This window comes from Labeo rohita, chromosome 25, assembly GCF_022985175.1.
Source record: "Labeo rohita strain BAU-BD-2019 chromosome 25, IGBB_LRoh.1.0, whole genome shotgun sequence".
NCBI lineage: Eukaryota > Metazoa > Chordata > Actinopteri > Cypriniformes > Cyprinidae > Labeo > Labeo rohita.
In genome coordinates this window covers 26,342,734-26,368,798 of record NC_066893.1, presented here as the reverse complement: position 1 = coordinate 26,368,798, position 26,065 = coordinate 26,342,734, and the positions used below count along the sequence as shown (strand labels likewise).

Sequence of the window (26,065 nt, the reverse complement as noted above, 5' to 3'; positions counted from 1 at the left end):
CATCATTAAAAATATTTCATTTTTGATTGCATGTATTTATATATATTTATATATGCATTTTTATATTTTATTTTTATATAATATATATATAAATGAAGATTTAACATTTTCTACAGTACTACTTACTAATTTATATAAGAACAAATAAAAAATAAATAAAATGGATATTATTGTTAAATAAATTTAATGTACAAAACAATATGTAAAATACAATTTTATTTATATATTAAATTAAATTTTTATTTATTCATATATATATATATTTGATATATTGTTAAAAATATTTACACTAAATATATATTTAAAAAAAAATTAAATACATATATTTAAAAAATACACCTATATAAATGTCAAGCCATCTCTCTCTCTCTCTATTTATATACACACACACAATAATAAAGTTAATTGACATACTATGAAAAATACACAGAATAAGCTCCAAACTGCACTTTCTGCTAACAGTCAAACGTCTGGCTCCACGAGACTGGAAGCCAAGTGTCCTTGTTACACAAGCAATAAATCTGCTGGGAATCCTGAATTATATTTGAGCAGGAGCCGGCGGTGCAAACGGTTTAAGTGCTCAGCTCATTTCCAAACATTCCAGCCAGAACAGAGTAAAAGATCTTCTCACGACACCGTGGCAATTCATTACACAATTCGTGACACAAGCCCCTACAAATCCTGCGCTTTCATTTCACTCCTCATGAAAAGAGCTTTCATTGAGTCTGTCTGGTTTAAACCGTCTCAGACCTGGTCTGAGTTCAGCTTTCATGTCTAAACGGTCACTCTGCGGCACATTCCACCTGACTCACGCAGCGCTGATGTGTCGAACAAACACACATGCTCCAGCAATGATATCACTGAGGAATTCTGGGATTTTGCAGGACAAACATGGGCGGAGGACGGAGAAAGAGAGACAGACGGCCTGTGTTTGGAAAACAAGTATTACTGGGTGCTGTAAAATGTAGAAAAATAGATTAGAAAATGACACATGTGACCCACTCCACATTTCACTTATTCAATTAGCAGATGATTTGATCCAAAACGGCATCATTGTGAGTCACTTTGAGTCACATCTTGGTATTTACACACTAATACACATGCAACATTAATATATTATTATGTTTGTTTGGAATTTATATCACTAGAAAGAGGCTTTCCTTTGTACTTTAGTGCATAAAGCAATATTTAATTAAAGCACAATTAAAAACCAATGACCAATGCGACCGAACAATTGCAATATAATAAGGAGCACAATAAAAACGAACTGTGCAAAAAAGAATAAAATACAAAAGAGAATCAAAAATCACAATTCAAAAAAAAAATTAATTAAGGTTAATTGAGAATAGCACAGATTTTAATATATATATATATATATTTATTATTATTTTTTTTTTTTTTTATTAAATATTAATATATTAACAGTGTTATTTTAGTGTCACTGATATGCTGATATTATGTTTTGTTAATATTTTGAGTTATTTTTGCTATTTCTATTTTCATTATAAAGTTTTAGTTATTTTGATACATCATATATATATGTATATATATATATATATAATTATTATTATTATTATTTCAGGTAAAGTTTATTGTATTTCAAGTAATATTTTTAATAGTTTTTATTAACTATAATTAATTATAGTATTTTACATATAAATGCACATCAAAATAGTAGAATAGAAATTATACTACATAATACATAAAAATATATAAAGTATTTTATATAGCTAAAATAAAACATTGTAAAAAATAAATTATATATATATATATATATAGCATTTAAATAATTTTAATATTATTTTTAAAATATCATTAAAATACTTTTATGTTTAAAAAAAAATACATAAAATATATAAATATACAAAAACAGTATCTAAATATATAATTGCACAATCTTTAGCATACATTATGCTATATATATAATGCACATAATGCACAAATTTATTTAATACACAATACATTTGTTTTTATTTATTATAATTTAAATCTATTAACTGTTTACCAATCATTGTATTAGAAATGGAAGGTCAAGTAGTATGCAATGCATTGTGGGATAGTCATAAGTAGCACAGGTATATTTGTAGCAATAGCCAAACATACATTGTATGGGTCAAAATGATTCTTTTATGCCAAAAATCGTTAGGATATTAAGTAAGGATCATGTCCAATGAAGATATTTTGAAAGTTTCATACCGTAAATATATCAAAACTTAATTTTTGATTAGTAATATGCATTGCTAAGAACATTTGGACAGCTTCAAAGATGATTTTCTCAATATTTAGATTTTTTTGCACCCTCAGATTCCAGATTTTCAAATAGTTGTATCTCGACCAAATATTGTCCTATTCTAACAAACCAATGGAAAGTTTATTTAATTAGACGATGTGTAAATCTAATGACTGGATTTGTAGTCCAGGGTCACATATTGTTAAAATAGTACACAAATAGAGTATATAGAGTACTACAGCATGCCAAACAGAGCAAGAGAAAATCAATACTACATTCTTAATTGAGGTTCTGAGTTGTTATATTGATATATTTCGTTCTGTATCATCAGACAGTGTCTGTGACTGAAGTTATTCACAGTGTAAATGAGCACATGAGTCAGAGATGATTTCATACAGGCTGGATCTGCTCTCTCCTCCTCCACCTCATCCTCTCATTATACGTTTTCTCAGACACAGTTGTTTTGTGTCAATATGACGCGTGTTCCCACTCCGCTCATTCTTGGCGAGACTAGACCGAATATCTGACAAAGAACAATACGCTTTTGTGGGCCGTTTGCGAATCAGATAAAACAACTGTAGTGGAACATTTCAGAAAAGTTCATTCATACTTTAAGTCTCAGTTGAAGTATCATCAATACATTTTACTGTGGCAGCAGGAAGATTCACAGATGGGGTCAAAGGTCAATCTTTTCCAGACAGACCTGAAAAGTGTGTCTGGATGGCGTTAGATTTCTTGAAAGAGACGACTAAACAAAAAAACAAGATGTTAAATGATGGACTGGAGTGGTGTGGATTACTTATCAGCTGTCTGGACTCTCATTCTGACGGCACCCATTCACATCCATTGGTGAGCAAGTGACGTAATGCTACATGTCTCCAAATCTGATGAAGAAACAAACTCATCTACATCTCAGATGGCCTGACGGCGAGTACATTTCAGCTATTTTTTTTATTTTTGCGTGAACTGTACTTTTAAATGTCGTAAAGCATCTACACCCAGCATCCCTTTACACCACAGGCCGCCCACTTCCTCTTTCACGCCCTTCCTGTTCTTTATTCCCCCCTTTAGGGCTTCTCACAGGCCCTAATGAGAGAGATATCCTTTCATTTCCCCGGACAGGCCCACGCTAACACACCTCATCACGGGCGGCAGGAGCAGAAAGCGTCCGGAGACCACGGAGGACGTGCTGAAAGTCAGTTGAGATGCTTTCACAGGTGTGGCTCAGAAACAGACCTGTGTGTCCAGGCTAAACGCTAAAATCTACCGACTAATGGACTCTATAGACACTGACTGAGTCATTTAATGTTTCAGGTTTGCCACAATAGTGAGTTTGGGCAAAATCATTGCAGTTATTAAATAACTGTCTGGGTTTTTTGTGAATGAATCTCAGTGAATCAACTCAACTGAGTCACATAAGGAATTTCCAGGATTAACTAGACAAAGTTAAATAAAATATTTTATTAATTCCTACGACCTTTTCTAGTCCTGAAAAAAAAAATAAAAAAAATAATAAAAAATCACACCTTAATGGAAAGTTTTACCCCCCCAAAAAAAAAAATATAAATAAAAATAAAATAAAAAGTAATTTCAGTTATCAAATTATCATCTGTGTGATTTTGTAAAAGAATAACTGAATCATCATCTCAGTGAATCAACTCAACTGAGTCACACAATGTTCTCGCACTGTGACAAATACATTTCCATAACTTTTCTAGGATACAAGAATTTCTAGGATTTAACTAGACAAAGACTTTGTAAAAAAGAACTGAATCATCATATCTTAAAAAAAAAAAAAAAAGAAAGAGATAAGATTTCCAAAAATCCTAAAATATTTTATTAATTCTCATGACTTTTTGTAGTCCTGAAAATCACACCTTTATGGAATTTAATTAGACAAAGATTACACAAAGATTTTGTTTAAAAAATTAAATTGATTATATCTGGAAGAAAACTGACTTTTCCAAAAATCCTAAAATATTTTATTAATTCCCATGACCTTTTGTATTAAAGAAAAAAAAATAATAATAAGTAAAAAAAAATTCACACCTTAATGAAAAGTTTTACCAAAAAATAAAATAAAATAAAATAAAATAAAATTTAAAAGTTCAAAATCAAAACATGAGTTTGGACAAAAGTAACTTCAGTTCAGTTCACTTTCTGACGTTAAATTTCTATAACTTTTCCAGGATACAAGAATTTCTAGGATTTAATTAGACAAAGATTTTGTTTAAAAAAATTGACTATATCTAAAAAAAAAAAAAAAAAAAAAAAAAAAAAAAAGAAGAAGAAGAAAACTGACTTTTTCAAAAATCCTAAAATATTTTATTAATTCGCATGACCTTTTGTAGTAAAAAAAAAAAAAAAAAAAAAAAAAAAATCACACCTTAATGAAAAGTTTTACCAAAAAATAAAATAAAATAAAATAAATTTTAAAAGTTCAAAATCAAAAGATGAGTTTGGACAAAAGTAATTTCAGTTATAAAATTATCATCTGTGTGATTTTGTGAAAGAATCACTGAATCAATTTAACTGAGTCACATAAGGCTCTCGCACTTTCTGACAAATAAATTTCCATAACTTTTCTAGGATACAAGAAGTTCTAGGATTTCTAGGAAAACAATTTAATTGATCATATCTAAAAAAAAAAAAAAAAGGGGGGGGGACTGACTAATTTTCCTTTTTTTTAAATAATCAAAAAAATGAAATAATGTTTCAGGCTTTTTAAAATTATTTTATAACCGGTAGAGTTTATTTTATTTCAAGGGGAAAATCACTGAATGGATATTGTAATAAGATTTCAAATGATTCATTCACAAACCAGACTGAATCAGTCAAATAACTCACTGACTCATTAATACAAGATCTGTTTCTTTTGAACATCACTGAATCACGGCGGCTGAGATGTTTTGGAACAATTAATTACATAAAGATTCTTTGATTCAAGGATTCATTTAAATGAAACGATTCACTGAATTAAAAAAAAAAAACACTGACTACAATATACTTCAAGTAAAAAAAAAAAAAAAAAAAACATCACATCTGAGAGACAAAAGTGAGAGAACAAAAGTGAGAATCTCACCAACCAGGCTGATCACATTATCAAACGCATGGGACAGGAAACAGATGGGAAATAGACCGGAAACAGACAGGAAACAGTACCTTGTTGTATTCAGGTGCTGAGTAGAGACTGATTCTTCCTCCTTTGCCACAAACGGGCTTCTCAACAGACTGAAAGAGAGAAAGAGGCGCTTTCCTTCATCTCACAGCTGAGGATCAGGAAGCTCTTGAGATGTTTCAGATGGGACAGTATGAAAAGGTGAGGATGCTTTAAAAGAGAAATGAAATGACAGGAAGAAAGCAGAATATCCAAATGCACCTGGCTTGTTCACACCACACAAGCAAACGCTACTCCTCCTAAAACTGCAATTCACACACAAGCGAGCGATCACGGATGAGACGGATGGAGCGAACGCAAACATTTAATGCCATTTTGAGCGATGAAAGCTTTCAATGGATAGGTAAAAACCAGTGTAACTCACTGTGAAGCGTCTGTAACCACAGGCAGAGGGATGTCTTCAGCCGAGAAGTCCAGTTCATCCACCAGGCTGTTGTTTCGAGAGATATCAGGGCCGTCTAGTTTTTTCTTAACTGTAGAGGAAATTACAGTATCTCCATTAAACCACAAACTCACATGACATTAAAAAAATAAGTATTTAGATGTGCTAGAATGAAAATAAATCCACACATTTAAGTTAGAGGAAGAGACTGAGAAAGCAGGAGAGCGTATGCAAAGTGAAACCGAGGAAAAGAAAGACGGATACCTGGAGAAGAAGGACAGCTGAGAGCGAAAGCCGACCACGAGCGCTGGCGGTCTGTTGACATGCAGATACAAAGAAAAAGCGCAAACTAAGATCATGCTGAACGACAAAAACGAGACAAGAAAGAACAGCAGAGGCTGAATAGGATTAATATGAAAGCTTAAATATTAAGAAAACACGTGAGCAAAACTGACTGAGACGGTGTGATAATGTATGAAGTTGTGTACTTTGGCACTCGGGCGACCTTTGACACTTCATTTGGTAAAATAAATTTAGTTAATTAGTAAATAAATTAAAATACAATTAACTAATGAATAAACTGAAACCATATTTTTTACCTTAAATAATTACCAGCTGAAATAAAACAAAATATAAAAACAGTTATTTTATTTCAGCTAGCTGCCAAAGCAACGTCTCCTTTTCATTTAGTTTAATTTAATCTTCTAAAATAACTAAAACTGAGATCAAAATTAAAATGAATAAAAATTACGTATACATATTATTAAAAAAAAAAAAAAAAACATCAAAAAATGCACAACAAATTTACTAAAATATTAGCTAAACTTAAAATGAAAATGGAAAAAAAAAAATTTAAAAACTATAAAAGTATTTCAACAAAACTAAAATAATGCTGCATACAAGATTCAATCCTCCTTAAAAGTTTGCAAAAGTTTTTTTATGGCTCACATTTTTTATGGCTCATATAGTATTGAATTGTTTGGAAGCCTGTTTCTGCCACTGAATAAAAAATAAAAAAAGGTAATTTTATCTCACAATTTAAACCTTTTTCCCCTCGCAATTGCATGGTACAAACTCGCATTCTCAGAATTGTGAGATATATAATTAATTACTAAATTATTATTATTACTATTATTATTAATTACTAAATTATTATTATTATTATTAATTACGAATTATTATAATGAATTATATATAATTATTCAGAGACCCAAACTGAGCAAAGATATGCAATTTTGTTGATGTTTTGCAGGTGTTGTTATTTATATGTCTTAAAAGTAAGATGGAATCTAGACATGCAATTATACTAAAAGGCCTTTTACTTGCTAAAAACATCAAAATTATCAATCAGACAACAGAAGACATGTACTAGATCATGTAGAACAGGTTTTTCAGCAAAAATGCATACAAAATGCATGCTATTTTTTTATTTAGTACTGACCTGAATAAGATAATTCACATAAAAGATGTTTACATATAGTCCATAAAAATTACCCCGTTTAAAAGTTTACATAAGCTTAATTCTTAATGCTGTGTTGTTACCTGAATGATCCACAGCCCTGTTTTTTGGTTTAGTGATAGTTGTTCATGAGTCTCTTGTTTGCCCTGAACAGTGAAACTGTCTGCTGTTCTTCAGAAAAATCCTTCAGGTCCCACAAATTCTTTGGTTTTTCAGCATTTTTGTGTTTTTGTGTATTTGAACCCTTTCCAACAATGACTGTATGTCATGACTGTATTTTGAGATCCATCTTTTCACTGACGACAACTGAGAGACTCATATGCAACTATTACAGAAGGTTCAAACACTCACTGATGCTCCAGAAGGAAAAATAATGCATTAAGAGCAGGGGGGTGAAAACTTTTGAACAGAATGAAGATGTGTAAATGTTTCTTATTTTGCCCAAATATCATGTTTTTTTTTCATTTAGTACTGCCCTTCAGAAGCTACAGAAGATACATACATGTTTTCCAGAAGACAAAATAAGTTAAATTTACCCTGATCTTTAAATTCCAAAAGTTTTCACCCCCCAGCTCTTAATGCATTGTTTTTCCTTCTGAAGCATCAGTGAGTGTTTGAACCTTCTGTAATAGTTGCATATGAGTCCTTCAGTTGTCCTCAGTGTGAAAAGATGGATCTCAAAATCTTACAGTCATCATTGGAAAGGGTTCAAATACACAATGCTGGAAAACCAAAGAATTTGTGGGACCTGAAGGATTTTACTGAAGGCAGGCAGTTCAACTGAGAGACTCATGAACAACTATCACTAAACAAAAACACAGCTGTGGATCATACAAGTAACAATACAAATCAAGAGTATGTAAACTTTTGAAAGGGGTCATTTGTATAAATTCAACTAATATTTTCCTGTTATTTTGGTAAAACAATTAACATTTTGCAGATTCTGCAAGGTGTATGTAAACTTTAAACTTTAAATTTCCTTTTTATTTATCAGTTTTTATTAGACGTTATAATGGAAATGACTTCCTGCTTTGACACCTTGTTTCATTTAAGCAAATTGCTGCTTTTTAACATTCACATTCTGCTAAAAGAAATGCCTTTATGTACCGTAGCAAGCGACATGATGCCACAATAACAACATGCACTTGCAAAAAAGCAGAAGCAGCAGCAGCATCAAGCAGAAAACCACAGCGGCACGGATAGAAAGCTCTCACCTGATGATCGAAAGAGTTTTGTGATGCCTGCGTAAAGGGAAAAACATGTAACTGTTCACACTTGGTGTGACATTTGATCTACCGTTTCACACTTCAATCAATTCCCAACGAACAAAAACCATGTTTTTCTAGCTAAATATCCAGTTTCACTCTAAAATGCGACACATTATGAGTTGCAAATGGCACTTCTTCCTAAACGTTGGTTGGTTTGGTTCCGTTCTTCTGATGAAAACAGAGTTTTGCACAAATATCTTACAGACTATGTAACCGGCTGCAGGCTTTGATAAGCCAAACCGCCGAACATGTTTTTATCTTTCCCTTTTCCCCGAGTTCAAAGGCCTGCAGACATGTGCTGCGATTTCATTATCTTTCCCCTCTTCAGTCGTAATTAAGCTTCAGAAGAGGCTTCTCTGCTGGGGACCGTCTGTGTTAATGTGTCTGCTTTTATGATGAAGCCATTTGACAGGAAAACACGTAAAAACAGACTTATTAACAGAGCGCTTTAGCAGGGGACCGGATGCCTGTGGAAAATGACATCTATTCAATATGGAAAAATGGGTCAGGTCGAAACGCCGGCTTTTCCGCTCAATTTATGGGGTACAAGAATGGAGTAAATAAACGTCAAGAGCCTCTTTTGTGTCTTGTTTTCTGGTTGATGAGTTGCAGCGAACGCTCCAGTGAAGAAGAAACTTTCGCTCCAGCTCTGAAAACATATTTTTGTACTAACTACACATGCATTTCCAGTTTTCTGGTAGTCAGACTAGATCTGTCTGTTGAATTTGGCTAATGTGAGTCAGTCATCATATGCTAGTCTTTAATAAAATCAAGCTCAGATTTGCAGCTGTCTAATTCACTTAACGGACACACTTTTCATGAGATGTGGTTAAAAGGAAACATCAGGAACAAGCTCCTCTTCTTGAAAGTGTGTCAACACTGGCTACTGTATGTTTACACACACACTAATAATCTGTCAATCGCACTGATGACTCAATCTGACTGAAAAGCAATATAAACCTATGAGTACAAGCACTTTCTCAATCAGATTATAAAATAAAATAAAAAATTAAAATAAAATAAAATAAAATTTTAATTAAAAGATTAAAAATCTAAAATATTTAAAAAATAAAAATAAAATAAAAATATAAAAAATAATAAAATAAAAGAAACGCCTTCATGTAAATGAATACACAATCATCCGCAATACTCAATCCAAATACTTTCTTAGTCAGATTAAAATTAAATTAAATTAAATTAAATAATAAATTAAATGATAAAATACAGATTAATTAAAGCAAGATGGAAATATAAAAAAGGAAATATGTAGGGAAACAAAAACTGCTGAGTACAAAAGTAGAAAGACATAGTACAAAAGTACACAAAATAAAATAAAATAAAATAAAATAAAATAAAATAAAATAAAATAAAATGCCTTCATGTAAATGCAGAATACTCAATCATACTCAATACTCAATCCGAATACTTTCTTATTTAATACTTTCGGATTTAAAAAATTATTATTATTTAAAAATAAATAAATAAAATAAAATAAAATACTTTAAAAAATAAAATAAAAGCCTTCATGTAAATGCTGAATACTCAATCATACTCAATCCGAATACTTTCTTAATCAAATTAAATTTAATTTAATTTAATAAAATAAAATAATAAATAAAACGATAAAATACATATCAATTAAAGCAAAATGGGAATATAAAAAAGGACATATATAGAAAAACAAAAACTACTGAAAATGTCAACAAATGTTGTTTTAAATTATTTTAAAATAAAAAATAAAAACTTATCAAAATTATTATGAAAATATTGTGGACTCAATCGGACTGAAAAGCCATAATGTAAATGCTTCAATCATTTCAAATATGTAACCTCTGAATCTGAAAACTTCCTCAATCAGACTAAAACTAAAATAAAATAAAATGAATGATATTGTGTGGACTCAATCAGGCCAAAAAGCCTTCATGTAAATGCCTCAGTCAATTTAAACAGCTATGTAAACCTTTAAATCGGAAAACTTCCTCAAGACATAAAAAATAAAATAAAATAAATAAAAGCCTTCATGTAAATGCTGAATACTCAATCATACTCAATCCGAATACTTTCTTAAACAGATTAAAATTAAATTAAATTAAATTGAATAATAAAATAAAAAGTAAATAAAATGATAAAATACAGATTAATTAAAGCAAAATGGAAATATGAAAAAGGAAATATATAGAAAAACAAAAACTGAAAATGTCAAAAAAAAAAAAAATTTTTTTAAATTGTTTTATAATAAAAAAAAAAATGTATTAATATTATTATGAAAATATTGTTTGGACTCAATCGGTCTGAAAAGCCTTCATGTAAATGCATCAATCAATTCAAATATGTAACATTTGAATCTGAAAACTTCCTCAATTAGACTAAAATAAAATAAAATAAAAAATGGAAATATAAAAATAAAGAATGAAACTAAACAAAACCTCAAAATATAAAAATATTGTGGGGACTCATGTAAACACCTCAATTGATCCAATTAGAATCTAAATACTTTCCCAATTTTTGTGATCAGTGTTGATATCGTTAACCAAAACCAATAAAAAAATGTTTTCAGTAATTGAAATAATATTGAATAAATATAAATTAAATTAACATAAATAAAAACTAAATAAAATATAAATATTAGATGAAACAAAAATAAAATAAAGCCTTAATAGAAATTCTGCCTTGGCAACTAACTGACATAAATAAGTTGACGAAATAACTAACATTTCTAAAACTAAAACTGAATAAAATAAAGCTAAATAGAAATCTTAAAAATAATAATAATAATAATGAAAAATAACAAAAACAAAATTACTAAAAACTTTTTAAATTTAAAAATTAAAAATAAAAGCTAATTCAAAATTGTAATAATAATAATAATAATAATAATATAATAATAATTGTTGGGATTCATCTTGGAGCCAACTGGTTTGGGTTTCATGGCTTAAAATGCTTATTTAGTCCATTTTAAAAATGTCTTAAAGAAAGTTGTTGGAAAATATACTGATGAAACACTGCACACTCACACAGATGGGCATCATATAAATGACTAAACATACAAAGTCGGCTATCCCAGCATGCCGAGCATGAGAGGCCATACCTGTGGACTCCTCTGAAAAGACTCCATCTTTATCATCGATGTGGTCGTAGGTGATTTGTGGGATGGAGAGGGCGCGTTCTCCTCCGGGACCCAGAGAACCGTTATCACGCGTGACCTTCGGCTTCCGTTTGTACCGCTTACTCTGAGAAGACAAGAGTGACATTCATTACACGGCCTTTATAGAGAAATAATTCAAGAAATTTAGACAGAAAATGATGAAAAAGACTTGGAATATAGTGCATGAAATAATTAAGATCTGTTGTTGAAAAATTAAACTCTTATGCTCAACAAAACTGCATTTATTTGATTAAAAATACAGTAAAAACTTTTTATATTATTATGATTTTAAAAAGCTGTGTTCTGTTGTAATATATTTTAATATATAATTTATTCCTGTGATGAAAAGCTACATTTTCAGCATCATTACTCCAGTCTACTGTGTCACATGATCCTTCAGAAATCATTCTAATATGATAATTAGTGACATGTGACTGGAGTAATGGTGCTAAAAATTCAGCTTTGAAATCACAGGAATAAATAACATTTTAAAATACATTCACATAGAAAACAGTTGTTTTAAATTGTAATAATATTTCACAATTTTACTGTATTTTTAATTAAATAAATGCAGCCATACTTCCACACTACCAGTCAAATGTTTATGAATAGTAAGATGTTTAATGTTTTTTAAAGAAGTCTCTTCTGCTCACCAAGCCTGCATTTATTTTTACTATTTAAAATATCAGCTTTTTATTATTTAAATATAATTTAAAATGTAATTTATTCCTGTGATTTCAAAGCTTAATTTTTACCATCATTACTCCAGTCACATGATCCTTCAGAAATCATTCTAATATTCTGATTTGCTGTTCAAAAAACATTTATTATTATTATGTTGAAAACAGCAGAGAAGATTTTTTCAGGTTTCTTTGATGAAAAGAAAGTTCAGAAGAACAGCATTTATCTAAAATAGAAATCTTTTGTAACATTATAAATGTCTTTGTCATCACTTTTGATCAATTTAAAGCATCCTTGCTAAATAAAAGCATTAATTTCTATAATGTCCCCCCCCCAAAAATAGAAAGAAAGACAAAAAAATCATATTGACTCCAAGCTATAGTGTATAATGTTACAAAAGCTTTTTATTTAGATGATTTGATTTAGAATTGGATCTTTCTATTCATCAGAGAATCTTTGATTATTTAAATATTTGAATATTTAAAATAGGATCAAAACAATAATAATAATAATAATAAAAATCATCATCAATCATCATCATCATCATCATCATAAATGTTTCTTGAACAGCAAATCGGCATATTAGAATGATTTCTGAAAGATCATGTGACAAACTGGAGTAATGATGCTGAAAATTCAGCGCTGATCACAGGAATAAATTACATTTTACAGTATATTCACATGGAAAACAGCTATTTTACATTCTAATAATATTTCACAAATTACTGTATTTTTACCGTTCTGTTTTTACTGTATTTTTAATTAAATAAATGCAGCCAAGCTTCCACAGTACCAGTCAAATGTTTTTGAACAGTAAGTTTTTTAAAGAATTCTTTCTGCTCACCAAGCCTGCATTTAAATGTTTGAAATTCTTTTACTATTTAAAATAACTGTTTTCTATTTGAATATATTTTAAAATGTAATTTATTCCTGTGATCAAAGCTGAATATTCAGCATCATTACTCCAGTCCAGATAAATGCTGATCTTGGGAAAAAAAAGTGTACTAAACGGTTTTAAATATGGCTAATAATAATAATAATAATAATAATAATAATAATAATAATAATAATGTTTCTTGAGCAGCAAATCAGCATATTATAATGATTTCTGAAGGATCATGTGACTGGAGTAATGATGCTGAAAATTCAGCTTTGGTCACGGAAATAAATTAAAATTTAATATATATTTAAATAGAAAACAGTTATTTTAAATAGTAAACATATTTCAAAATTGTACAGTTGTTGCTGTTTTGAATCAAATAAATGCAGACTTGGTGAGCAGAAGAGACCTTCTTTAAAAAAACATTAAAACTTTTGACTGGTAGTGTATATATCCCATTTTAATATGGAAAACAATGGCCAAAATGTGCGTTTTATGAAAAAACAAGCAAGTCATACAAGTTTGGAACAACATGACGGTGCACAAATGACATTTTACTTGCCATTGTGAATCATTGCAAAGCTCATTCAAATAACTTCACAAAGAGAAATTCAGAAAGCCTGTGACGTACGAGTCCCAAATCCCAAAACAAAGCCACATTTAATCACATATATAATCTGAAAAACAGCAGCTCCAAGAAACTCTTTGTTTCTTCCCAAGAAACGCTGATAAGGAAACACGTCAAAATCCCGCAGATATGAAATTCAAATTTGCCCTTTTTTGGAGAATATGCATTTTGTGAATTAATGAATTCTGCGGTGACTCTGCAACCTACACAAGTGAGTAAATTATTAGTCACGTCACTGTGCTTCGTGAAAAATCATAGCCTGCCACTGGCCTGAATAACTGCCGTGGGGGGGAAATAAATCCGGCAGTCCTGAATGAGAGGTTTATGAAGGAGAACAGTCACACGCCCGCGCGGAAAGAGGTGGACGCGGCCGTCGCTCTGCCCAATACGTTTGGAGTCAGAGCTACACAAAGATTTTTTTGTTGTTGTTGCACTACACAAAGGTTTTGCTCCCAGGAGAGCGGCTGCGGTGACATCATCGCGTTTGACTGCGTCTTTGTGCGCGGCAGACAAAGGGGGGCCGCGGGGTCAAGCGGGCGAGCCGAGAGACAGCGAGAAATGACTCCGTCCCATGACATCAGGTCTCTCGCCGCGCTTCTCACACCTCAACATACATCCTGACCTGGTTTCTCTTCAGAAAAGCCCTGTGAAATCCACCGCGGGGTTAAAGCCGTCACACAGCGGTGTTAATTAAAACGTTGAATGGCAAAAACCTTCTGGCTCTGTGTCAAACGCACACTCGCCGTGGACGGAAGTCAATCGAACGCAGTCTCGGAGAAGTTTTTCATCATCTGAACAAGCTTCTTTTTGGTAAAGACAGAAAATATAGTTTCAACAAAAAGTTACATTATCAAATATTTAACACTAAAAACAACTTGAAGAAACACTTAAATTTATGTTTTCACTTCCTCATATTTAATTATGTCTGTCATAGAGACACTTCACATCATACAGCTGATTTCCAATTAGTAATATCAAGTCTCATCTTACATTTTCATGTTGAATTGTTTTCACATTGATGGTAAAAGTGTCATTATGTAAGTAATATGAGCTGTGAATGTAATTTCATGTTAAACAGATACTTTTACACCTAATACAACTAATAAAACATTTACAATTTGGGGTCAGTAATTTTATTTTATTTTATTTTATTTTAAATAATTTAATTTAATTTAATTTAATTTAATTTAATTTGCAGTAAAACAGTAATATTGTGAAATATTTTTTAGTATTTAAATGCAGGACAATAATAATTTGAAATATTTTTACAATTTAAAATATCTATTTTACAATTTAATTTATTCTTGTGATGGCAAAGCTGAATTTCATTTTCTTATTACTATTAATGATAAAAGAATATTAAATGCAGCTTAATAATTTTAGTGGATTTTTGTTTCTTGATGAATAGAAAGTTCAAAAGAACACGAAAAAAAAACAAAAAAAACTTTTGCTAAATTGTAAATGTCTTTACTGTCACTTTTTAACAACTTAAAATAAAAGCATTAATTTCTTTCATAAATAAATAAATAAATAATTGACCCCAAACTCTAAATAAATAAATAAATAAATAAATATCTGACACCAAACTCAAAATAAATAAATAAATAAATATCTGTCCCAAAACCCTAAATAAATAAATAAAATCTTACACCCAAATTCAAAATAAATAAATAAACATCTGTCCCAAAACCCTAAATAAATAAATAAATAAACAAAATCTGACCCCCAAACCTCAAAATAAATAAGTAAATATCTGACCCAAAACTCAAAAGAAAGAAAGAAAGAACGAAAGAAAGAATGAAAGAAAGAAAATCTGACCCCAAACTCAAAATAAATAAATAAATAAATATCTGGCCCAAAACTCAAAATAAATAAATCAATAAAATAAATAAATAAATAAATATCTGACCCAAAACTCAAAATAAATAAATAAATATCTGATAAAGAAATAAATGAATAAAATCTGACCCCAAACTCAAAATAAATATCTGTCCCAAAACCTTAAAATAAATAAATAAATAATTAAATCTGAGCCCCAAACTCTGGGATGCAGCGCAGGCTCTGGGATGCGCGTTCATTACCTCAATAGCTACGTACTATTGAATCACGTCGAAAGGTCACGCTGAACGTAGGCGGAACTACAGACCCAGTGTTTACAAAGCGAACGCGCAAAGACTAAGAAAGTGCAAGTAAGTCAAACGCTGTTTACAAACAAAAAGGGACAGCGATGTCGGACGATTCTGAGTTTTTTGCCATACTCTACCTTTCTGAGCTTGAGTACACAGTCAATGAACTTAGACGTGATTTGTAGTAGTGATTGGACCTTTGAGTCTCGTTCAGCAAAATGAACGAATCTTTTTTCGATTCATTTCGTTCATTTTAGTAAAATATAATTAAAAAGTTTCGCATTACTTCCCTAACACATCTACTGCTTACACAAACATTGATCACACTACAAACAAGACAAAACTATAATGCTGTAAGAAACAGAAAAAGATTAATTCATTGTTTACCTGGGTCTTTAGTCTATGATTAGCTCACCTCACCTCTTATCTGACAAGTTTTCAGGTTCGAGTCGTTCGTTCATCATGTGACAGCCCCATAAGCTCAACCAATGCAGTGTGAGCCGGAAAAAGAATTTATTAGTTCATCTCGAGTTTTCAGGTTCAAGTCGTTCGTTCAAAACGTGACAGCCCCGTAAGATGAACGAACGACTCGAAAAACCCGAAGACTCGAAACAGGTGAACTAATTCCAGTACAGAACCTAATAGCATGTTGCGCCTGCGCAACTGAACGAATCACTCCCCGAGATGACTCATTCTTACTGAGTCACATTAAAGATTCGTTCAAAATGAACAAATCTTTCAAGAATGACCCATCACTAATTCGTAGCATCGTGGACGCGCATCTCAGAGCCTGTGCTACATGAGCTTTTGTGCTTAAAAAGTATACACATTTTTATTTTTCGCAAAAAATTACCGTTTCACTAGATAAGACCCTTCTCTTCGTCTGGGATCGTTTAGAGCCTTTGAAGCTGCATTTAATCTACAGATTGGAAGTTCAAAATCAGGGCACTAATTAAGTCCATTATATGGAGAAAAATCCTGAAATGTTTTCCTCAAAAACCATAATTTCTTTACTACTGAAGACAGAAAGACATGAACATCTTGGATGACAAGGGGATGAGTAAATTATTTGTAAATTGTTGTTCTGGAAGTGAAGTTCTCCTTTAAAAACACAACATTTTAGAATATCATGTCTGATTATGACATGCTATGCCACTACTTTGTTGGAAAAAGATAACTGAAAAAGCTGGGAAAGCTCTGAAAACAGCCAACCCATTTTACTCCTGTAATTTGACACAGTTCAAACCAAGAACCATCCGAATGAACTAACCCGCTAACACTTTAGAGTAAAAATTGTGAAAAATGACAGAACAGCAAGGTAGTCATGTGGAAAATAATCTGTTACGGGAAAAGCTAAATTCATCTGAATTCATCTGAAACACCCATCACACCCTCTACTGTTTACTCACAGAGACCTTTACATGCATCCTGGGAACTCACATGAGCCTATAGAGAAGACTTAACACACAATAACCCCTCTAGAAAAATGCTTTTACTGTTTGGGCTTTGCAGTGGCCCGCTACGGAGGCTCAGTCAGGACAATTGACAGGAAGAAACATGACAATGACCCAAAAAAAACAACACAAAGGACCTGAAAGTCAAGACAGAGAAATATCCGTTTGCAGACAGGGGGAGGGAGCAGGGAGCGTTTCTCCTCACCAAACGTCTGAAGTTGCCTGGGCTGGAGTTTTCTGAGTTTATGATGGGGATGTAGTCGCCTGTCAGCACGTACATCTTCCATGTGGCCGTACAGCCGTCTGACTTCTCGCAGGCATAGCATCTCCACAGCGTCTGAACGTGGGATAGAGTTATATTTATGGTATGTTAAGGAAGAAATTATCATTTTTTGTGGCCGCAGCATACGCTGAGAGAACAAATCTTTTGTCACCTGTATTAAAGAGGCTGCGGCTGGAATCTGCCGGTTAAAATGCTTCTGTCTCTGTTTCTGCTGGACTTTAAGAGCAAAACCAGATCCCAGAATGCCCTGCACGCAGAGGAAAATGAATAAATTAAATGAAAAAAAATTTAATTTTAGCATGCATTGTATTATTTAAATTTAATATATATGTATATATGTATATATATATATATATATATATATATATATATACATATATATACATACATACATACATACATATACATATTTCACACAGTTTATCAGATATTAATGAAAATGTGTATATATATATATATATATATATATATGTGTATGTATAGCATTATATAATTTTTATTATACATTACTTTAAAGATATTTTTTTATTAATTCAATGTAATTTAGAACTCATTAGAATACTCTAGAATTGTATATATTTCTATAATTTACCAGAAATTATATAAATAATAATATATTCTACATTCTAAATGCTATATATATATATATATATATATATATATACACACACACACATAAACACACACACATAAAGCATTTCAGATATATTTTTATTATATATTATTTTAAACAAAATGTAGAATTTATTACATTCTTTAGAAATTCTTTACGCACACACAATAAGCATTTTATATATTTTTGTTATATGTAAATTTAAACATGTTATTTAGAATTTATTAGAATTCTTTAGAATTGCATATATTTTTATAATATACTGTAAATTATATAAAAATATATTCTAAATTCTAAATATATATACATATATATATATACACACATATACATATAATATATATATATATATATATATATATATATATATATATATATACACACACACACAAATACATTATACATAACTAATTTATAAAAATTATATTAAATTATTTAATTATATTCAAATACAATATTACTATATTAATATATTATTTATCATAACTATTAATTAAAAATGAATTAAAAAAGTGTGTGTGTGTGTGTGTATATATATATATATAAAATGTGTATATATAAGTATATCATATTATTAAAATATATAAGTATATTATATTATTATTATTATATTCTAAATAAGCATTTTATACATTTTTATTATATATTAATTGAAGCATAATATAGAATTGAATATAATTGTTTAGAATTGTATATATTTCTAATTTACTTTTAATTTTATTTGACGTTATGTATGTTCTAAATAATATGTAGATTTATGTGTCTTAATATATACATTTTAGATATTTTTATTATTTATAACTTTTTAAAGTTACATTTTAAATGATACTTAAATTAAATCTTTATCAGTTTATATTAATGTATTGGATATTAATTAACAACTACAATTTAATTTAATTTATTATAACTGTGTGTGTGTGTGTGTGTGTGTGTGTATAAAATTAAACACACACACATACATAAACGTAACTATACATATTTACAATATACATTATTTCATATATATTTTAATTGTGCTTGATTCTAATGTTGCAACTGCATGTTATATAATGTGTAATATGAGGATGGCGGGCCCCTGAGGCCCCTGGAGGCCCTATCACTCTTAAATGGACCACATTAACCCTGGACCCCATTACTGGAGGGCCTCTGTAGGAAAACACTGCTTCGGGGCACCAGACAAGCTCAGAGAATATGTGTGTGTGCAAAGAGAAAAACAGGACTCAGTGTGTTTACCGCAGGCAGAGCAAAGAAAGAGATCGCGAACACGCTAAAGCAGGAGGCGATGGCCTTCCCAATCCACGTCTGAGGTACTTTGTCTCCGTAGCCTATCGTAGTCACTGTGACCTAAGAGAAAAACAGTTTGGGATTCACATTCATCATTTTTAGTGGTGTTTGCAAAGATCTGATAAACGAGACAACACCTAGCAACCACCCAGAACACTGTAGCAACTGCACAGCAACTCACTAAAAAAACACTCAGAACACCCTAGCAACATGCAGTTCACTAAAAGGTCCACTTTGAATGCTGCAGCAACAGCAAAGAAATGTCCTGGTATAACTCAAAACACCCTAGCTACTGCACAATAACACCCTAAAAAACACAAATACCAATTTCGCAGCGAAAAACCCTTAACAGCACCTTAGAAACCAACTAGAACAACTAGTTAGACCTAAAAACCATGTAACACCCAGCAAGGACACCCTAGCAACCGGCCAAAACAGCTAGCACCTAGCAACATGCTAAAAACTATTTTAACAGTGCACAAAAGATAACTTTATAAACCATTCAAAAATCCCATAATACCCTAGCAACCACTGCTCTTAGAATTCTCTACCAACACATTGAAAGACGCCTTAGCAACCACAGAGGAATGGGATAAAACCACCCAGAACACCCTGGCAACCAAATAGCAATGCTTTAGCAACCTATAAATGCGAATGTAATTATTCGCACAAGCAGATTACATACAAAGACAATGCAAAGACGCAAATAGACACGAATTTGCACCGGGCGGCGCAAATGATGCGAATTGGGCAGCACTAGAAATGTGACGGTGAGGAAATTTTCCCACCGGTTGATCGCTGTGAGACAACACCGGTAATACCGGTACCGGCCTTTCCACACTTTTCTTCCCTTTTAAATAACTTGTAAGTGCCTGTGCGCATTTTACTTTCACTTTCGAATTAGCAGCGATTCGGCGTCAATTGATTGAATGAACAACAACAAAACAGTACGACAAACTTACTTATATTAAACATGATGAATTTATTAACAAAATGAATAAAATTACACCATGGTATAGGCCTAAAGTAAAATAACGAATAACCAAATAAATAAGAAACAAAGGTTCTTCCAATGAGCTTCCAAAATCACCTTAAATAGATAAACGGCAACAGTCCACAGGCCTTTCAAAAACCAAATTATTTTTAAAACAGGCGCTTTTATTTTTCGTTTCGAAACTAAATATTTCGCCAAAGTGTTGACTTTCTCATCTCACTCGTCAGCTCGACTCTCCTCATGTAATAAATTACATCGGACTCCTACTGCGGATCTGAGATTTGACTGTTGTTCGGCACACAGCATTGAGCTGCGTTCAGTTTTTAATTGTACTGTCTGTTCTCTAACTGAACTAAATTACTTTTATTACTTAAAAAAAAAAAAAAATTAAACGATGGTGGGGGTGGTGCCATGGTGGGCAAGTGACTAAACAGATGTTGTTGCTAAACACCAGGTAACACCGACAATCACAACAAGCCTAGGCGTCAGGCATCGCACAATATACGCTTCAGTCGCGTCTTCCGAACAAGTTTATATATTTCACCTTGAGCGGAAAATCGGCATGACTCTGTTGTTGCACACACCAATTGCTGATCATCTTATTGACACGCCCAGTCTGACATGTCCGGTTGCATCAGAAAATGGAGAAGAGCATTATGTGATGATTTTATTCATGCAAGCAGCAGAAAAATAACCTGAGAGTAATCTAGACCAATAAGGCAACGAGAATATTCGCTTTGCGTTGGTGACCCTGGTGGCTAATTTGTCAAATAAATAAATAAATAAATGAATGAATGAATGAATGTATATATATATATATATATATATATATATTCATATATATTCATTTATATATATGTATATAAAACAACTTTACGTTTACTCAACTCAAATATCTCAAAAAGTGGTCACGTAGTACAATTTCACATTGACTAAACTTAAAATTTTAAGGCAGCACGAACACTTACTTTTTAAAGTTGAACCTACTTTTTTTTGTGTGTGTGTGTGGGTCATTCCGTGTCAAATCAACCAAATTTCAAATACTTCTATATTGAAATTCCAATATCTCTGGAACCGAACACTATATGGCCCTAAAAATCAAGATGCCAAAAGGAAAGTTTTTGTCCCAATATCTATAAAGTGCATTAAGACGCATTTAAAGGTTCCTGAGTTACAGGCATGCAAACTTTGGAGTAAAAAAAACACTTGAAAAGTGCCGTTTCCCTATTTTTGAATGGTCCCCATTGGTAAATAATGCAACAAAGACTAAAGTCAACAGATTTTATTAACAGACCAACCAATCTCTGTGTAAAAATAACATTATAATGCTGCCATCTTTCTAAAGTCATTTTTACCACCCTGTTATTTGGCTCTGCACTGTAAAAATTTTCTCCAGTTTTAACTTTAAGTTCAGCAGCTGCCTTAAAATTTTAAGTTAAATCAAGCTGAAAGTCATTTCAGCTCACTACAATAAAATAAGTTTAAATGACTTGTACTTTTAAGTTGATTTAACTTAAAATTTTAAGGCAGTTGCTAAACTTAAGCTTTTAAGTTCAACTGGTAAATACTTTTTACAGTGTGAATCTCAGGTGAAAATTGTCATTATGACCCCTCTCTACAAAATCGTGGACTACTCAGTGAATATTCATCCATGACATTTAATATTTTAGCTTTCATCACTATACATATCTATCTTTCTTTAGGAAAAAAAAATATTGGCAGAATCAAAACTTTGACCTGGGGTTGAGTTGACACAGAATGAGCCGTTTGTTATTTCCACCGAAACTGTAAAAGTCTAGGTTTTATGTCCATCTTGACCAAACCAGAATAGACATTACATCTACACAACATTGTTTATTTTAATTTTGGAAGCACCAGATACATATTGAATCCAAAACGTATCTATGGAAATGGTGGATGTGTCATATTTCTGAGTCTGTCTTCTAAGACGTCTATTGAAGTTCACGCTCGGTTGGTTTTTCCCCTAATCCAGCACAAAACGTCAGGTTTCAGCTAACGCAGGAAAACAAACAGGCCTGTAGCGGCGCGTGAAAGCGTAGTCCATTCGAGAGGGCTTTCTGGTGACGAGGTGTGTTTGCGTTCTTTCCATTCATGATGGACAAAAAGAGCTAAAGTAGGACGAGGCGTCAAACAAGTGCTTCGGCTGGCGAGAGGGTTTAATCCCACCACTGAACATCCAAAAGACCACAAAGGCCGCGACAAGAGGGAGTCCACAGTCACCGGGATTCAAGTGCCATGGGTGGCGCCCCAGACTGTGTGTGTTTGTGTGTGTGTGTGACTCCGGGACCCCTAATATTCTCCAACCAAGTGATTCACGTCGAGTTATTGAGTCACAGGGTTCAGTCGATGCTCTACGTGTGTGGCAAAACCAAAGCTAACATCTCAGTATGTGTGTGTGTTTGCGTGTGTGTGGTATTCCAAGCGTGTGGGCTGCGATTACAGCGCTAGTTTTTTCCGTCCCGTCTTTAATCTTGCTAAATTTATCTGCTTGCTGCTCTTCTTCCTTTTCGATCAAGATTTATGCTTTTATGCAACTGGACAAATGTAGCTAGTAGCATATCATGTATATTTTTGCATGTGTGGAACGCTGTATTAACCAATTAGCATTTTGCACAAGATCTATCTGCTTTATAGTCCTAAATATGCTAGCAGGCAAAAGTTTGGACATATTTACTCCACTGTTTAAAGAAGACTTTAAATACATCGTTTTTAGCTAAGTGTATCCAAACTGTTGACTGTGAATCTTTAATGCTTTAACCAAATCATTTTAGCTTCTCTGAAGTTTTTTTTTGAAAACTTTCATTATGCACAAAAAAAAATACATTCATCTCCCTTCTTGAAAGAAAACAAGAGGCCAGAGGAAACAGCAGCAGCTTTGTTAAGTTAGCGAGGAGCCATGCGTCTGGCGAGAGCGGTTATGATTCATGTCGTTTCATCATGCGGCTCTAGATGTGTCGCGCCAGCTGTGGTCTGCACCTGCAACTCCAGAAAAGAAAAACACAGAGCAGAAACCAAACGGTTCCCCTTTGCTCACCCTGTCCCAAAAGAAAGAAAGAAGGAAAAAAAAACACGAGTGAGATCTCTTTACAGTATGGATGGTTTTTCTGATACTGTGAGATTGAGAACAAAAGAGATTGAGCTTACATTTGATGCCTCTCAGAAGCTTCTCATGAGAAAAACACCCAGAGTTTTAGAAGAGATCTTACATGTCTCAAATAGGGCTCACATTTACAGTTCTTAAGATGATCTCAACATGCTATCCAAATTCATTTTATACCACTAGAATCTTACAGCCGCTTTTCCACTATCGAGCCGAGCGGTTCTTAGAACGGTCACTATTTAATCAAACAGCTACGCTGCGTTCATAGCTCATGCATTAATACTATCAACAAATGTGGTATTTTTAGAAAGGACCTTCTGTGTCCTTCTGTGTCCGTCTTCATTGGCATGTATATCCCCTCAGCATTTGTTGGTAACGTTATACCGGTCATCGCCTTCTGTTTATTTTATTTTTTGCGCCAATAGTTGTGTCCTTTTTTCTGTTATTTAACAAAGTAAATATCATATACATTTTTTTATAAATCAAATATCATATTTTAAAAAAACAGAAATATCTGATCATCGTCCATATCACTGTTTACATTACAATTGCGTTACCAAGGCAATGACTGACACATTTGTATTTACATTCCAAAGAGTTCCGTTATCAGCACCACAGTGGAAAATGAAACCGTATCCGCGATGACTGGCCCGGATCGCCACGGAAAGGAACGGTTAAGCAAAGAGAACGGTTCGGCCCAATAGTGGAAAAGTGGCTATTTCACATGTGTAAATTTAAGAGTGCCAGAAGACATCTCAATATCTCAAATAGTGCTCAAATTGTTCTCAAGATGATCTCATGTAAGGAATTAGTCCAACTGAAGCAGAGTTGTGATGAACCCAAGTGCAGTTTTATTTAAATTCAAGCGTGAACATCCAAAATCCAAACATAATTCCAACAATGACTTGATGACTTGACTTGATATGAACAAACTTGACTAGGCAGACTTGGCCTGAACAGGCTTGAAACAGACTTGAAACAGACTTGGCTTGAAACAGGCTTGTCTTCAAACGGACTTGGCTTCAAACGGACTTGAAACGGGCTTGAAACAGACTTGAAACAGACTTGAAACAGACTTGAAACAGACTTGAAACAGACTCACCAACAGCAGGTTTACACTTCAATACATGACCAGGGACAAAGGAAACATGAGGGCTACTTATACCAAACAATGAGGAGCATAAGACACAAACCAACCAATGAGCAAACAGACACATGACTGGATCAACCAATCAGAACATGACACATTGAACAGAGGACCAATAGCAGAAATACATGAGGGGAAGGGAAGCAAGACACTAACAGGGAACATGGCAAAAATTCAAAATAAAAGACATGAAAACATGAACATGAACAAAACCCAAACCCCACGTTACACAACATGCTATCCACATTAACGTTATACCACTATACTCTCACTGTATGACAATAATTGGCTCAGTTGTGACTGGTTTTATTATACTTTATAGATTCTACATCTATGTTTTATAGGCTTTACAGAGACAAAAGTGAGATGATGCCTATGAAAATGAGATCTCTTTAAAGTCTCAATGGTTTCTCTGATACAATGAGATGAGTGAGAAAAACATCTGTTTACATTACCTGAGAAATAAAACCCAGTAATGACAAATGCGTACATTTAGAGTTTCAGAAGACATCTCAGTGTCTCAAATAGTGCTCAAATTGTTCTCAAGATGATCTCAACAAGCTATCTGCTATCTTATATCACTATACTCTCACTGTATGACAATTGTTGACTCAGATGTGTGTTTTCATTGTTTTATAGACTTCACAGAGACAAAAGTGAGACAATCCCTATTAAAATGAGATCTCTTTAAAGTCTCAATTGTTTCTCTGATACACTGAGATGAGTAATAGATACATTCGCTTATATTGCCTGAGGAAAAAAAAACTGTAATCACACGTGTAAATTTAGAGTTTCAGAAGACATCTCAATGTCTCAAATAGTGCTCAAATTGTTCTCAAGATGATCTCAACAAGCTATCCACTATGTTATATCACTATACTCTCACTGTATGAGAACTGTTGACTCAGTTTTGTCTGGTTTCATTGTTTTATAGACTTCACAGAGATCTCTTTAAAGTCTCAATTGTTTCTCTTATACAATGAGATGAGCAAGAGAAACATCTGCTTCCATTTCTCCTGAGAAAAAAATCCTGATTATCTTGCATGTAAACTTAGGAGTTTCAGAAGAGATCTCAATGTCTCAAATAGTGCTCAAATTGTTCTCAAGATGATCTCAACATGCTATTCGCTGTTATACCACCATACTATCACTGTATGACAATTGTTGACTTAGCTGACTCCTATACAATAGT

The 26,065-nt window shown here is 32.4% G+C and overlaps 1 protein-coding gene across 1 annotated transcript in view; it reads right to left on the bottom strand.

The window, feature by feature from the left end:
• kcnq1.2 (potassium voltage-gated channel, KQT-like subfamily, member 1.2) overlaps positions 1-26,065 on the bottom strand; it is a 224,154-nt gene that overhangs the window by 163,325 nt on the left and 34,764 nt on the right. Inside the window, exons 8-15 of the mRNA XM_051100084.1 lie at positions 19,561-19,671; positions 17,866-17,961; positions 17,637-17,768; positions 11,606-11,747; positions 8,464-8,490; positions 6,055-6,105; positions 5,773-5,881; positions 5,393-5,461 (exon numbers count right to left, since the gene is read on the bottom strand). Of these exons, the coding sequence (XP_050956041.1) occupies positions 5,393-5,461; positions 5,773-5,881; positions 6,055-6,105; positions 8,464-8,490; positions 11,606-11,747; positions 17,637-17,768; positions 17,866-17,961; positions 19,561-19,671 (737 nt within the window). The remainder of the gene's footprint in view (positions 1-5,392; positions 5,462-5,772; positions 5,882-6,054; positions 6,106-8,463; positions 8,491-11,605; positions 11,748-17,636; positions 17,769-17,865; positions 17,962-19,560; positions 19,672-26,065) is intronic.